General features: G+C 40.8%; 1 protein-coding gene across 1 annotated transcript; it reads left to right on the top strand.

The window, feature by feature from the left end:
* The first annotated feature begins 383 nt into the window (after positions 1 to 383).
* Positions 384 to 13,616, top strand: chrm4a (cholinergic receptor, muscarinic 4a). Its single transcript, XM_071464784.1, has 6 exons — positions 384 to 3,314; positions 11,093 to 11,247; positions 11,388 to 11,589; positions 11,674 to 11,763; positions 12,724 to 12,993; positions 13,371 to 13,616. Exons 1-6 carry the CDS (start codon positions 2,643 to 2,645, stop codon positions 13,614 to 13,616), a joined length of 1,635 nt encoding a protein of 544 aa, XP_071320885.1. The 5' UTR covers positions 384 to 2,642.
* The last annotated feature ends 3 nt before the right edge of the window (positions 13,617 to 13,619 follow it).

Raw genomic sequence — 13,619 nt, 5'->3', positions numbered from 1 at the left:
GGACAAGATTCTGACTGTTGTGTGTGCCTATGCACCAAGCAGCAGCTCAGAGTATCAGGCCTTCTTGGAGAGTGAGGGTGGTGTCCTGGAAAGGGTTCCCCCTGGGGACTCTATAGTTCTGCTGGGGGACTTAAACGCCCATGTGGGCAACGATGGAGAAACCTGGAGGGGCATGATTGGGAGGAATGGGCTCCCGGATCTGAACCAGAGTGGTGTTTTGCTATTTGACTTCTGTGCTAGTTATAGTCTGGCCATAACAAACATAAGGTAGCTCATAAACGTGCTTTGGTCCAGAGCACCTCAGGCCAAAGATCAATGATCAACTTTGTGGTCGTATCATCAGATCTGTGGCCATATGGCCACCCGGATACTCGGGTGCTTGCACCTCCGGAAGAATTTCTCATGCATCCTGGGGGAGGCTGGGGACACGGAGTCCCAGTGGGCCATGTTCAAAGCCTCCATTGCAGAAGTGGGGGTTGGGAGCCGTGGCCTCAAGGTTGTCTGTGCCTGTAAAGGTAGCAATGTAAGAACCCACTGGTGGACACCAAGTTCCAAGAAAGTTGTTGCACCTACAAAACAAAAACTAACTCTGACTCTAACTCCACCTGACTGGAAATCCTGTTTTATTATCAGGCAAACAGCAGGACTGTGAATAAACAAGCAACAAAACTAAAATCGACAGCAACACAGAGTCAAGCGCAAAAGACACAAAGTTCGACAAATGACAGAAAAAGCTCTAGAAAACTTGTGTAGTTAGATAAAAGTCATAATGACATCATGATAATAATATTAACTCATTGTGTCCAATCAATAATCCATATTGTCCACCGGGATATTGAGCTCAGTCCTTCCAGATAATCAGCCCAACCAGATATAGTCTTCAAACACAGGTGGTGAACATTTCGATCAGATAAGCGGATAAATAATTTTGTTATGACATATAAGGATTACACAACTTTTAAAGCACAAAAGTCCTTATGTGTGTTCACTAAAGTACTCTATTAATTATCTGTAACACTTAATCATAATGAATTTTTGTACTGGTTATCAGTGTATCATACTGAATGATTAAACCCCAGATGACAGCAGAGGAATCAGGAGACATAGAGGAGCACAGGTGTTAGCATGGGGCATTTGAAATGTCATATGAAGAGCAGGAGCAGAGCAGAATACTGACCGTCTAAACGTGAGCTGGATATACACCAGTGATGCAGATCATCAGGACCACTGAAGCTCATCTTTGATCATCTTATATCAACAGAGCAGGTCAGGAGCTGAGATAACTCAAAATATAATGTAATATAATCAACCTATTAGTCTGAGATGTGCAGGTGTAAAGACCTCAACCACTTTGACAGGATCTGATTATTATGGGCAGAAGACTGGGTCAGATCATCTCTGAAACAGCAAGACTGGTAGGGTCTGAACAGGGAAAGAGGTCTGAAGAGGGACAGTAGGTCTGAGGAGGGACAGAGGTATGAAGAGGGATAAATCATAAAATCAGTGTATCATTAATGTGTGAGGTCACTGAAGACTACCTGGTCTTGGGTCTGAACCAGGAGGATTACTGTGGATGATGATGATAATGACAATAATAATAATAATAATAACAATAATAATGATGGTTATGGGTATGATGCATACGATGGGTATGATGGGTATGATGCACACAGTGGGTATGAGGCTGCGTAGCCACAATGGATACGTTTCTACACTGTTGCTTATTTTCAAACCTTTGTTAACAGGTTTTAACCTTTAACATCCGGAAAGGTTAAAGTTCATACTTGTTCACATTATCACTGGTGTAGGTTTCCACAAGAATGAAGCCTTAGCTTGTCACCAATCAGTCTTCGTGTCTTAATCCACTTCATAAAAATAGAAATCCACGTAAAAAAATCCACAGGACCACTCAGTAAATTTGAGCTGTTTGCTTCAACATACTCACAAAATGAAAATACAAAATTTGTCCATTTCCAAGGTGACTAAACTCATTTACAGTGAAAGACTGCGAGAGAAAGACAGAGAGAGATCAAAAAACTGTGTGGCTCCAGTCTCCATATAACTAACTAATTCAAAATCACTCCGCACCCCTACCCTTGAGGTAACATCAAAAGCAATCCAGGTGCACAGCACTGAAAGGCAATGACTGTAGTCCCCTATTTCCAATTTTTCACCAATGTCACTGATGAAACTGTATATGTTACATTATTTACACCCCATTTTAGTGACAGAATAACAACTAACCTCTGACACATCATGCTACATCACTGTAAATATGAAGTGTAAACAACCTGCAAATACTGTAAACGACGCCTTGATTTCCTTCAACAACCACTGTATATTAGTTATCTTACATATAAACTTAAAGTAATAAGTCCAACATCAGTACATTGCATTTAGGCTCCTACAACTGGTTTATTGGTCATTTAACACACAGATCTTCTCCCACAGTCAATCAACATTTCTCCAGGTTTCCCAGTAAAGCTTAAGGTTATTATCACCGCATCGACTCACAGGATTAGACACGTTCCTCATGTTGTCACTAACCCAGCCAGTGTAATGGGCCAATGTAACTTGGCTCCGATCCTTCAAGGAGTCAAGAAACATTTTTAAAGTAAATTTTCTGTTTCGGTTTGACTGTAATGACAGGACAATTTGACAATAATGATAATGTCATTGTTTTCCACTTATCTTCTCATCTCTTTCTTCTTCCAGGCTCATCAGTCAACCAATCAGTTGACCTCTTCTCCAACACCACATGCAACATGTCCACCAATGACTCAACATCCTGTTCACCTGTGGACGATAGCATAGAGACAGGAAGTCCATATAAGGCTTTGGAGATGTTTTTTATCGCCTTGGTTACAGGATCTCTGAGTTTTGTGACTGTCACAGGAAATATTTTAGTCATGCTCTCCATCAAAGTTAACCGCCACCTACAAACTGTCAACAACTACTTCTTATTTTCATTAGCATGTGCTGACTTGATCATTGGTGTTTTCAGCATGAACTTATACACAGTCTACATCATTGTTGGCTACTGGCCACTGGGGCCCGTGGTCTGTGACTTGTGGCTAGCTTTAGATTATGTTGTCTCAAACGCCTCGGTGATGAACTTATTGATCATCAGCTTTGATCGCTATTTCTGTGTGACCAAACCCCTGACATATCCGACGAGAAGGACAACCAAGATGGCGGGGTTAATGATCGCAGCAGCGTGGATCCTGTCCTTCATTCTGTGGGCTCCTGCCATCTTGTTCTGGCAGTTTATTGTTGGACAGCGAACAGTGCCACCCGGAGAGTGTTATATTCAGGTACAGCCCATAGACCTTTTTTCTATACTGTTACTAACACCTTTAATGACAGTGTGCCCAGCCAAATGTTGTTAGCAAGTAGTAAAAATGCTAGCTGATTAGCTTACTAGCAGCCATGCAGCCAGACAAGTTCTAGTAGACTATGAAGACTCTTCTGGATGCTGTGAGCAGTTTTGGTCTGATGCTGATTTTCATTCAGTCTCTTTTCCAGTGTCCTCACTGTTGCCCACATCTCACATGTGATGTCACAACAGACACCACTTTTGTTTTCTCACACACACTGATCCTGATTCCAATTCCATTCCAATTAATTAACCCCCATTGAGGCCGAGACGAATGACCTCCTGTGTTATTGTGATGTTTAAATTTAGCCTCTAGTGTTGGTCTTTGCATGTAATTTTAATACTTTGTCCCCTGAATGTATTTGATGGAGAAATGTCAAATATGAGACATTTAATAACATGGCCACTAACAAACCAACAAAAAGATGATCAGACATAACAAAAAATAAACTGCAGAATTTATCTTAGGTAAATCTGTACAAGTGTTGTGGGCCTCATTTCTTCATGGCCAAGCATCAACCTCCAGGTCATCAACAGTGAAGAGCTAAAAGCTGCAGTTCCTCTAATGACCACTAGAGTCTGGCACCAACAGTGAGTCAGTTCCCTTAGACTCTCATGTTAAAATGTCCTGCTTTACAGCTGAAATAAACATGTTTACAGCCTGGTCCGAAAACAGTTTTGGTCTCTAGAGCTAATTTCCTCCTTCATGACAACTGTATGGGGTGAATTTTATATAACTCGCCTGTTTACATTTTATTATAAGGACTGGAAGTTATGGAGAATTAAGGGTGTGGCCTCTTTGAGTGACAGGTGGGTGAGCGTATGCTTGCCCAAAACTGTCTTGCTCAAAAGTCTTGGTTCCACCCATGCCCCACCTCTTTTACCATTTTTGAATCAGGCAAGTTAGGGGCAGAGTCAGGCACTGCCAAGATGGCGACAGTGGAGCAGCTCACTCTGAACTTCAGAAACCTGTGGTGACGTCACAGAGGCTATGTCCATCTTTATTTTATTAATGTCTTTATTTATAGTCTGTTGTCCTGGATCCAGATGTTAAGCTTTCCTCTGAGACTCTGGATCCAGATGTTGAAACATTCCTTTGAGACTCTGGATTCAAATGTTGAAACTTTCCTCTTGGACTCTGGATCCAGATAGATAGATAGATAGATAGATAGATAGATAGATGACTTTATTCATCCCCGAAGGGAAATTAGTTTGTTACAGCTGTCCGGTGTATTATAATACAAAATATACAATAGAATAAAATACAGAGGTAGATGTTAAACTTTCCTCTGAGACTCTGCTCCATGTTGACGTCACTGCATCACGTCATGCTGCAGGTCTCCTGTTCTACCACCAAAAGGGGGGTCTACTGGATCCAGGTCTGAGACTGAACTGGACTCATTGTCATGTTGGTGAAACCAGTTTGTGACATGGAGCATTAACCTGCAGGAAGTAGAGGATTACGAGGGACAGGGATCAAGATGGTGGTGTAGCCTGAAAGCTCCACACAGCCGAACACAAACTTTAGAAAAACCCCACAAACGCACTGACAATTTCGAGCAAACAGTGCAGCTCTGGATATGTCAGAACCACCCGAATCGAAACCCTATGTCATTTTCACCAGAGCACGCAAGGCAAACATCGCTGAGACAACTTCTCCGGCAACGACGGTGGCTAATGAAGTTAGCAGCATGGCAAATGTAGCTGATGTGCTAGCGGAGTTGAAGTCCCTTCGCTCGGACTTTGGAGCAAAACTGGACAATATTGATAACCGTCTGTTGGATGTGGCAAACTCAATTGTGGTGATTGAAAGCAAACTTTCAAACGTGGAACAAGACGTGGTTGCAAATACAACATGTATTGGAGAGGCAGAAACACGTATAGCAACAACAGAAGACAAGCTGCAGCACACTCAAGGGGCACTAGCCTCAGCCACTAAACGAATTGCCTATCTTGAATCAAAAACAGAAGATCTGGAAAATCGAGGCAGAAGAAAGAACCTGCGGCTTTTTGGTCTACGTGAACAAGCTGAAGGAAGTAAGTCACTCTTCGACTTTGTTAATGACATGCTACCGCGATGGCTCGGCTGTCCTGATAAAACTTTCACTCTGGAGCAAGTTCATCGCACACTGGCACCGGCCAAACCTAACCAGAACCGAGCAGTTCCGCTTTTTGAAGTTTCAGGAGAGGGAATTTGTGTATTGCGAAGCAAGGAAGCGAGAAATCATGCACGGCGACAGCAAGCTGTCTTTCTCTCAGGATCTGTCTGCAGAAACGGTCCGTATTCGGCAAGAATTTGCCCCAGTTGTGAAGCAGTTTGTGAACATGGGAAATTTCCAAGGATTTCAACATAATCCTTGTAAATTGAGAGTGTTTCACAATGGAAGAATTCATCTCTTTTCAACGCCACAAGAAGCCGAGAGGTTCCACCAAGGCATAACACGATCTGTATAAAGACTGTACAGGACATGATACATAGTTCCTGAAGTTACGACGGACATTGAACACACCAAGAAGAATAACAACAGCTGAGTCAGGTATCATAAATGATGTACTGAGACTAATAAACACTGTTTCTTTGTGATAGTGTTGCTAAATGTTATGCTGAAAAGATAAGGAGTGGTTCAAACCTTTAGACGGGATCAGAATTTCATATAAGGGAACATGATAAAAATCAGGGTCATTTTTCTAAATTATTTTATTGTATTATTTTCTGTGGTGCAACATATAAGCCAACGTTATTTCTAATACAGCATTGTTTAATGCAATCTTTTTTTGGCTTTAACTGAGAACAGAGAAAGGGGTTAATGTTAAGAGGAGACATTATGGTTGTTTGGACTTATGGATGTTCTGTCCAGGGTCAAGGGCACGCGGACTAGCTGCTCCTCAGCAATAGTGGATCAGCATCCCCCAGAGTTGGTTTATTAAAGGGGGTGTGGGAGAGCATTTCAGTGGAAATGCCAGAGGGTGGGAGTGGATTTTTTCTCGTTTTGGTTATCATTGTTCTAGTTGTTCTTGTGGTTTTTCTTTTCCCTTCCAGTGTGTGTTATATCTTTGTGTATGGTTTTGGCAGAATCAGCAACTATAACCTTATCAGGATATCAGAAGATACTACCAATGGCAAAAAACTATGTCTGTGAATAATTCCGAAATTAAGATCACCAGTTGGAACATTAGGGGGCTTAGAAAATTGACTAAATTGAAGCAAGTTATAAATAGGTTGAAACATCTCAGGTCTAAAATCGTTTTCTTACAAGAAACCCATTTGATGGCCTCAGACATACCTTGTTTGGAAAAAAGATGGCCAGGCCAAGTGATTTATTCTTCTTGTAATAATTATGCTCGAGGTGTTGCTATCCTTGTACACAAGTCAGTTCCATTCCAAATTACTCAAACTATTCAAGATCCAACGGGTAGATATGTGTTTGCACAAGGAAACATTATGTCATGTAAAGTTAACCTAATGAATATTTATGTCCTAATGAGGACATGCCTTCTTTTTTTGAAAAATTACTGTTGACTGTGTCCACCTTAGAAGGTCTCTATATTTTTGGGGGTGACTTTAATTGCACATTAGACCCAGTAGTGGATCGACTTACGGGAACTGATACCTCGCACGTACAGACAAGGAGAAAGCTGAATGAATTCATAAAAGATCTAAGACTAGTCGATGTATGGAGGGAAAAAAATCCAAACAAAAAATAATTTTCCTGTCACTCTTCTACTCATAAAATGTATTCACGTATTGATTATTTCCTAATATCTGTTGAACTGCTTACTAATGTCACAAACTGCCGGTATGACAGCATAGTGATTAGTGATCATGCAGCTGCCTCAATGGAAATATGCTTAGGCATATTTGCTCAACATCAGAGATGGAGGTTCCAGGTATATTAGTTACAAGAGCCATCCTTTCTTAAATTCATAGGAACCTGCATAGATAACTATTTCCTACTAAACACGGATGAAACAACCGCCAGTATAAGATGGGAAGCATTCAAAGCATATATAAGGGGAGAAATTATTAAATATACAAGCTCAAAGACTAAACAGCACAAAAAGGAAATACAAACATTGGAAAGACAGATTAAAACACTAGAATTAGATCTTTATGAGAATAATGATGAGGACAAACAGCAACAATTAACAGTTATGAGAGCTCAGTACAATAAACTGACAACTGATAAAGTTGCTAAAAACCTCTTATGGACCAAGCAAGCATACTATGATCAGGGTGAAAAGCCAAGCAAATTACTGGCTTGGCGGATTAAGAAAATGCAAGCCGAAAGAACAATTAACAGTATAAAGACAATGTCAGGTGATTTAACAACAGACCCAGCTGAAATTAATGCTACCTTCAGAAACTTCTATGAACTATTATCCAAATCAGAATATGCAGGAGCTACACAACAACAAGCATTTCTCGATCAGCTACAGTTCCAGAGCTTATCTGAAGATGAAAAGGAAGCACTGGATGGGGCATTGGCAGTTGAGGATCTTTATGATGCCATGAGCAGTATGAACAGCGGGAAAGCACCTGGACAGGATACCTATAGAATTTTATAAGAAGTTTAAACAGAAACTTGCGCAACCTTTATTGGATATGTTTAACGATATAAAATAAAACAGGAACTCTTCCACCATCGTTAAGATTAGCTATTATAACTGTGATATTAAAACCCGACAAATCACCAACCAGTTGTTCATCTTTCAGGCCCATTAGTTTAATGGGATGTGATACAAAAATATTATGCAAAGCTCTCTCTAAAGGGTTAGAACAATATCTTCCTCAATTGGTCAGTAATGATCAGAATGGTTTTGTATTACAACGACAAGGCTTCCATAACATCAGGAGAGTTTTGAATGTACTGTTTGAGAAAAATAATGCCAAAGACACTGCAATGTTATCAGTCGATGCTAGTCAAGCATTCGATAGAATAGAATAGAAATACCTTTTTGATCTGCTGCCTAGATATGGTTTAGGAGAAACATTTCTCAAATGGATTCAATTACTGTACACAAACCCAACAGCAGAAATATTGACTAATAATACAATTTCTAAACCTTTCAGTTTACAATGCTCAACCAGGCAAGGCTGCCCTCTGTCCCCTCTGCTTTTCACTTTAGCAATAGAACCTCTTGCGATCACAGTAAGGACACATAGGAATATAGCTGGCATCAGGATTTGGGACATAGAGCATCATATAGCATTATATGCTGGTGATATAATTTCTTTCTTAACGAACCTGAGGAGCAGTATTCCAAATTTGATTGCTTTACTTGAAAACTTTGGCGAGTTTTCTGGATACAGAATAAACAAATCTAAATTGGTACTGTTATTTCTAAATGAGGAAGAAAGACGCAATCCCAAAATAAATACACCATTTACGGCCACACAAGATGGATTTAAATATCTGGGTATTAAGATTGCCCCGAAACTTGGCGACATTGTCCCTATAAACTATAACCCTCTGGTAGACGAAGTGACAGAAAAGTTGGACCGGTGGTCTAAATTGCCGATATCAATGATTGGTCTTATAAACCTTATTAAAATGTCTATTATACCCAAATTTATATATCTTTTCCAAACACTCCCACTCCCATTACCAAGTAACTTCCATAAAAAAAATGATAATATATTTAGCCAGTTCATTTGGAACAATAGAAAGGGTGGACTCCGACTCAAGTTATTATTTTTACCCTATGAAAGGGGAGGACTTCGGGTCCCAAACCTGAAATGGTACTATTGGGTTACCCAATTAAGTTCTGCAATGTACTATTTTTCTTCATCCACACCACCCACTTGGGTAAATAGTGAACAAAAATCAGTGTCAGATCTACCCATAAAGCAGTATTTATATTCCTCAGATATCAAGACACTGAAAAAACAGACAAGAAACCCTTTTGTTAAATATACAATATCAGTATGGTATGCAGCACATAACTTTGTTGATGAAACAATAACTTTGTCACAATTTACTCCTATCTGGGGCAACAGACTACTCAAACCTGGTAGATTGGATGGGGGATTCAAATTATGGTCAGAGAAAGGAATTGGGACGGTTTCTGACCTTTATTTTGAAGGTACCCTTCTCAGATTTGATTAACTTTGTCATAAGTATGGAGTTCCTCAAAAACATTTTTTCAAATATTTGCAATTAAGAGGTTTTATAGCATCAAAACATAAGACATTCATGGCCACACCCCCGCTATCGATTATTGAGGAAACAGTGATTAATAATTTGAATGGTAAAAAACATATGTCTAGATTCTATAACTTTTTAGGGGAGTACTCAACAGAATCAGCATCAGATAAATTAAATGCTTGGAGAGCAGACACACAAGAAGATATTAGTGAAGAAGATTGGAGAAAAGCATGTTTAAAAACACAAAAGAATTCAATTAACACAAGCTTAAAATTGATTCAGTATAAGTGGTTAATGAGAGTTTATATAACCTCTGCAAAACTTCACCATATCTCCCCAAACATCCCTGATGTTTGCGTTAAATGTCTGACTGAAAAGGGAACTCTGATACACTGCCTATGGGAATGCTCTAAGATTTTGGTATTTTGGGAAAATGTAGTTAAATGTTTATCACGGATGGTTAAGTGTAACATTCCTTTGACGTCAACAGTTTGTATACTTGGAATATACCCCAAGAATTCCATCAGAACAAAGAAGCAATCAAAAATGATTGAGTTTGGACTTCTCCATGCAAGGAGAGTGATTGCACTATATTGGAAAAATGTAGAACCACCATCAATGGCAATATGGAAGAAGGAGACATACATTGTTAAAGGTAAACAGGAGGAGTTTGCTTGGATTTGGGAATCATTTATGTCATTCTTGACCAATGAAATGGATAACACTGACTGAACAACAGGTTATGAAATGATCCTGCCTTTTATTATATTTTTAATTTTACTTATTTTATTTTATTTATTTATTCATTTATTTTTTTGCTCCATCTTAGTATTATTTATTCTAGTATTTATTTTCCATTTGTTTGATGTCTGTTATCATTGTCCATTTTATTCATTTCCTTTCATTGTCTGTGTGAATGAGCGACTGGTCGAGGGGATATAAATGAAAATGTTTGTACATTTGACATAATGTTTGATATGCACTTGAAATTTCAATAAAAATATTGTTTAAAAATATTGTTTAAAAAAAAAAACCTGCAGGAAGTAGCCATTAGAAGATAGTGAACTGTGGCCATGAAGGATGAACATGTAGCAACCATGCACTGTGCCCAAGCCAAATTTCCCCATGGGGACAATAAAGTTAAGTTTAACTTAACCCAACTCAGATCGGTCAGCAACAATGCTCAGACACACTGAGAAATTCAGACCAGCACTGATTGTTAAGGTTACAAGTGAGACCAGAAAACATCCCCACACCATCACACCACCACCACCACCACCACCACCACCTGGACAGGTTGGATCCATGGACCCAGACTCAGACCCAGACCATCTGCTGTCTCAGCAGAAATCCAGATCCATCAAACCAGGTCTTCACCTGTCCAGTGTTGGTGAGCTTTTGTCCACTGCAGCCTCAGGTTTCTGGTCTTGGTCTTTTCTGCTCAGCTCAGTTGTACAGAGTGGTTATCTGAGTGGCCATAGCAGTTTTACTTATAAAGTGCTCAGTGGGTGAATGTGTAAACATTCTCTGTAAATAATGAAAGGGTTTCTGTGTGTCTGTCTTCCCACAGTTCTTGTCTAACCCTGCGGTGACCTTTGGAACAGCTATAGCAGCTTTCTATCTGCCCGTCATTATCATGACTGTCCTGTACATCCACATCTCCTTGGCCTCCAGGAGCAGAGTCTCCAAACACAAACCCGAGAAGAAAGAGAAGAAGGGAATAAAGTAAGAGCAAACATATACTTGTTACAAAAACCTAATGGGACATTTGAGACACAAGAATGTTTTTGTAGCCACATAAATTATAGTTTGTAGAGAAAATATTTTCATGTTATGACGAATATTCACTCTGATGTGTTTTCCAGAACTCCCAGCTTGTTGAAGAGTCATCTGTTAAAGCAGAACAATAACAATGAGACCAGTCCTCAGGCAAGTCCCCGCTCCACTCCCAAACTTAGTCTGGACTCAACCACCACTGCACTGGAGGCCATGAAGAACGGCAAAGTGGAGGAACCAAAACCTGGTCAGCCTCAGGCCCTGACACAGCCCAGTCCAGGACTCACACAGGTACTGAACCACCTTGTAAAGCATCACACCAGCAGACATCACTCATCCACCATCATCTATCTATCTGCCTGTCTATCTGTCTAGGAGGAGAAGGAGAGCTCCAACGATTCGTCCACAGCCTTTATTCCCCCGATAGAACCAAAGGACAACAGCAGCAACAAAGGGACATCTGAGGTTGGTCTTCACAGCTTCTGTTTTGTCTTTAGATCCAAGTCAGTCTTAGAAGGTTTGAAATAATTCACAGTGATATAAATACTACACAGATACACACTGGACCACTTGGACCACAAAGTTGAAAACCTTTCGACTTATTTGTGATAAGAAGTCGAGAGCTGCTGATATTCTTCAAAGATTATCAGTCATTGATTTTGTTTTTTGGGATAACCAATCATTTTCTTCTGAAACATGTAAATCTCTGTACAAAGTTGATTTATTGTCGTAACATTTGAAACATCATGTGACTCAAATTATGAAAAATGTGACTCATGTTTGAAACATGACGTTTGAAAAATCACAACTCAAAACTTATAACTCATAACATACAATTGATAATCCAGTAAAACTTTAATAACATGTTTCAACAGAACAGGGCAAACTCTGAATGGTGCTTTACCTCCACCTGTGCACACACCTGAGGTTATGAAGATACATCAACATCATCCTCATCTGGAAGAACATAGAGTTCCTAATGTTAATGGTCAACCTGCTGTACCTACCAACAAACAAACAAACCAATCAACCAATCAGCACAGAGTACAGTTACCTTCATTATAAACCCTGACCCCTCCCAGAAAAGTTGTGTTCAGTTTTATCACACCTTTATTTACCTGGAACAACAAGAAGGTGCAGGGAAAGAAACACCTGCTGGGAGGTACTGGAAACCAGTCTGTGACTAGGAGAGGATAGGGTAACACCACATCAGCCTCACCTGTCCCCCTCCCTTCACCTGTCCCACTCTCTTCACCTGTCCCCCTCTGCTCACCTTTCCCCCCTCTCCTCACCTGTCCCCGCTCTCCTCACCTGTCCTCCCTCTCCTCAGCTGTCTGCTCCCCCTCTCTCATCCATCCTCTCCTCACCTGTCCACCCTCAACAGGTCTCACCGGCTCTAACAAAACATTCTTGGTTTTCTTACAGGCTGCAGCAAATCCCAGCCCAGTTGCCACGACAACAGACAATCCTGCCATGCCAAAGATCAACCCGTCTTCGAGGTGGTCCAAGATAAAGATTGTAACAAAGCAGACCGGGGACGAATGCATCACAGCCATAGAGATTGTCCCGCCTGTGGAGGGTGCAGAGAGGCATTCAATCCCGATCAGCCGCCCAAGGACCGTGGCGAGAAAATTTGCAAGCATTGCTCGAAGCCAGGTGAAGAGAAAACGACAGATGGCTGCCAGAGAGAAGAAGGTGTGTGAACGAACGATAGACGGACTGTAAAGTAGACACCACAAATGAAGAGCAGAGGCAGATCTGAGAACTGTTCATCACCACTACTGTCACAATTGCCCCCTCACCTGTCCCCTCCCCTCACCCTTCCCCTCTCCTCATCTGTCCCCTCATCCTCTTCTGGCTGTTTGTTTCTGCTGTTCTGATGGATGAACTCACTTTGATTCTGAGTTCTTCATCATCAGAGAACACAGTGATAAGTGAAGAGGATCATCATCATCATCATTGTCCTCTGATGACCTGGAACAGTTACACTGTTTGTCATAGTTCAAATCTATTACCATGATTCTGTGGTAATAGACCTCTTCCTCAGTTCACTGTTCCTCTCTTCTCTACAGGTGACCAAGACCATCTTTGCCATCCTGCTGGCCTTCATCATCACATGGACACCGTACAACGTCATGGTGTTGATCTCAACCTTCTGCCAGTCCTGTGTTCCCGACACTGTGTGGGCCATTGGCTACTGGCTGTGTTACGTCAACTCTACCATCAACCCAGCCTGTTACGCTCTGTGCAACGCCACGTTCAAGAAGACGTTCAAGAACCTGCTGCTGTGCCAGTACAAAAACATCGGCACTAGATGAGGT

The sequence above is a fragment of the Trachinotus anak genome, unplaced genomic scaffold, assembly GCF_046630095.1.
Source record: "Trachinotus anak isolate AG129_WGS33_773 ecotype Australia unplaced genomic scaffold, CSIRO_AGI_Tana_v1 ptg000026l, whole genome shotgun sequence".
NCBI classification, from domain to species: domain Eukaryota; kingdom Metazoa; phylum Chordata; class Actinopteri; order Carangiformes; family Carangidae; genus Trachinotus; species Trachinotus anak.
The sequence above is the reverse complement of the archived record's forward strand: the minus strand, read 5'-3'. Positions and strand labels throughout refer to the sequence as shown.

Bases quoted from the DNA above. Each gene is read 5' to 3' on its own strand.
- chrm4a (XM_071464784.1), top strand. From the start codon at position 2,643: ATGACAGGACAATTTGACAATAATGATAATGTCATTGTTTTCCACTTA. The intron at 11,590-11,673 runs GTACTGAACCAC...CTATCTGTCTAG, and splicing joins CCAGTCCAGGACTCACACAG to GAGGAGAAGGAGAGCTCCAA. The intron at 11,764-12,723 runs GTTGGTCTTCAC...GTTTTCTTACAG, and splicing joins GCAACAAAGGGACATCTGAG to GCTGCAGCAAATCCCAGCCC.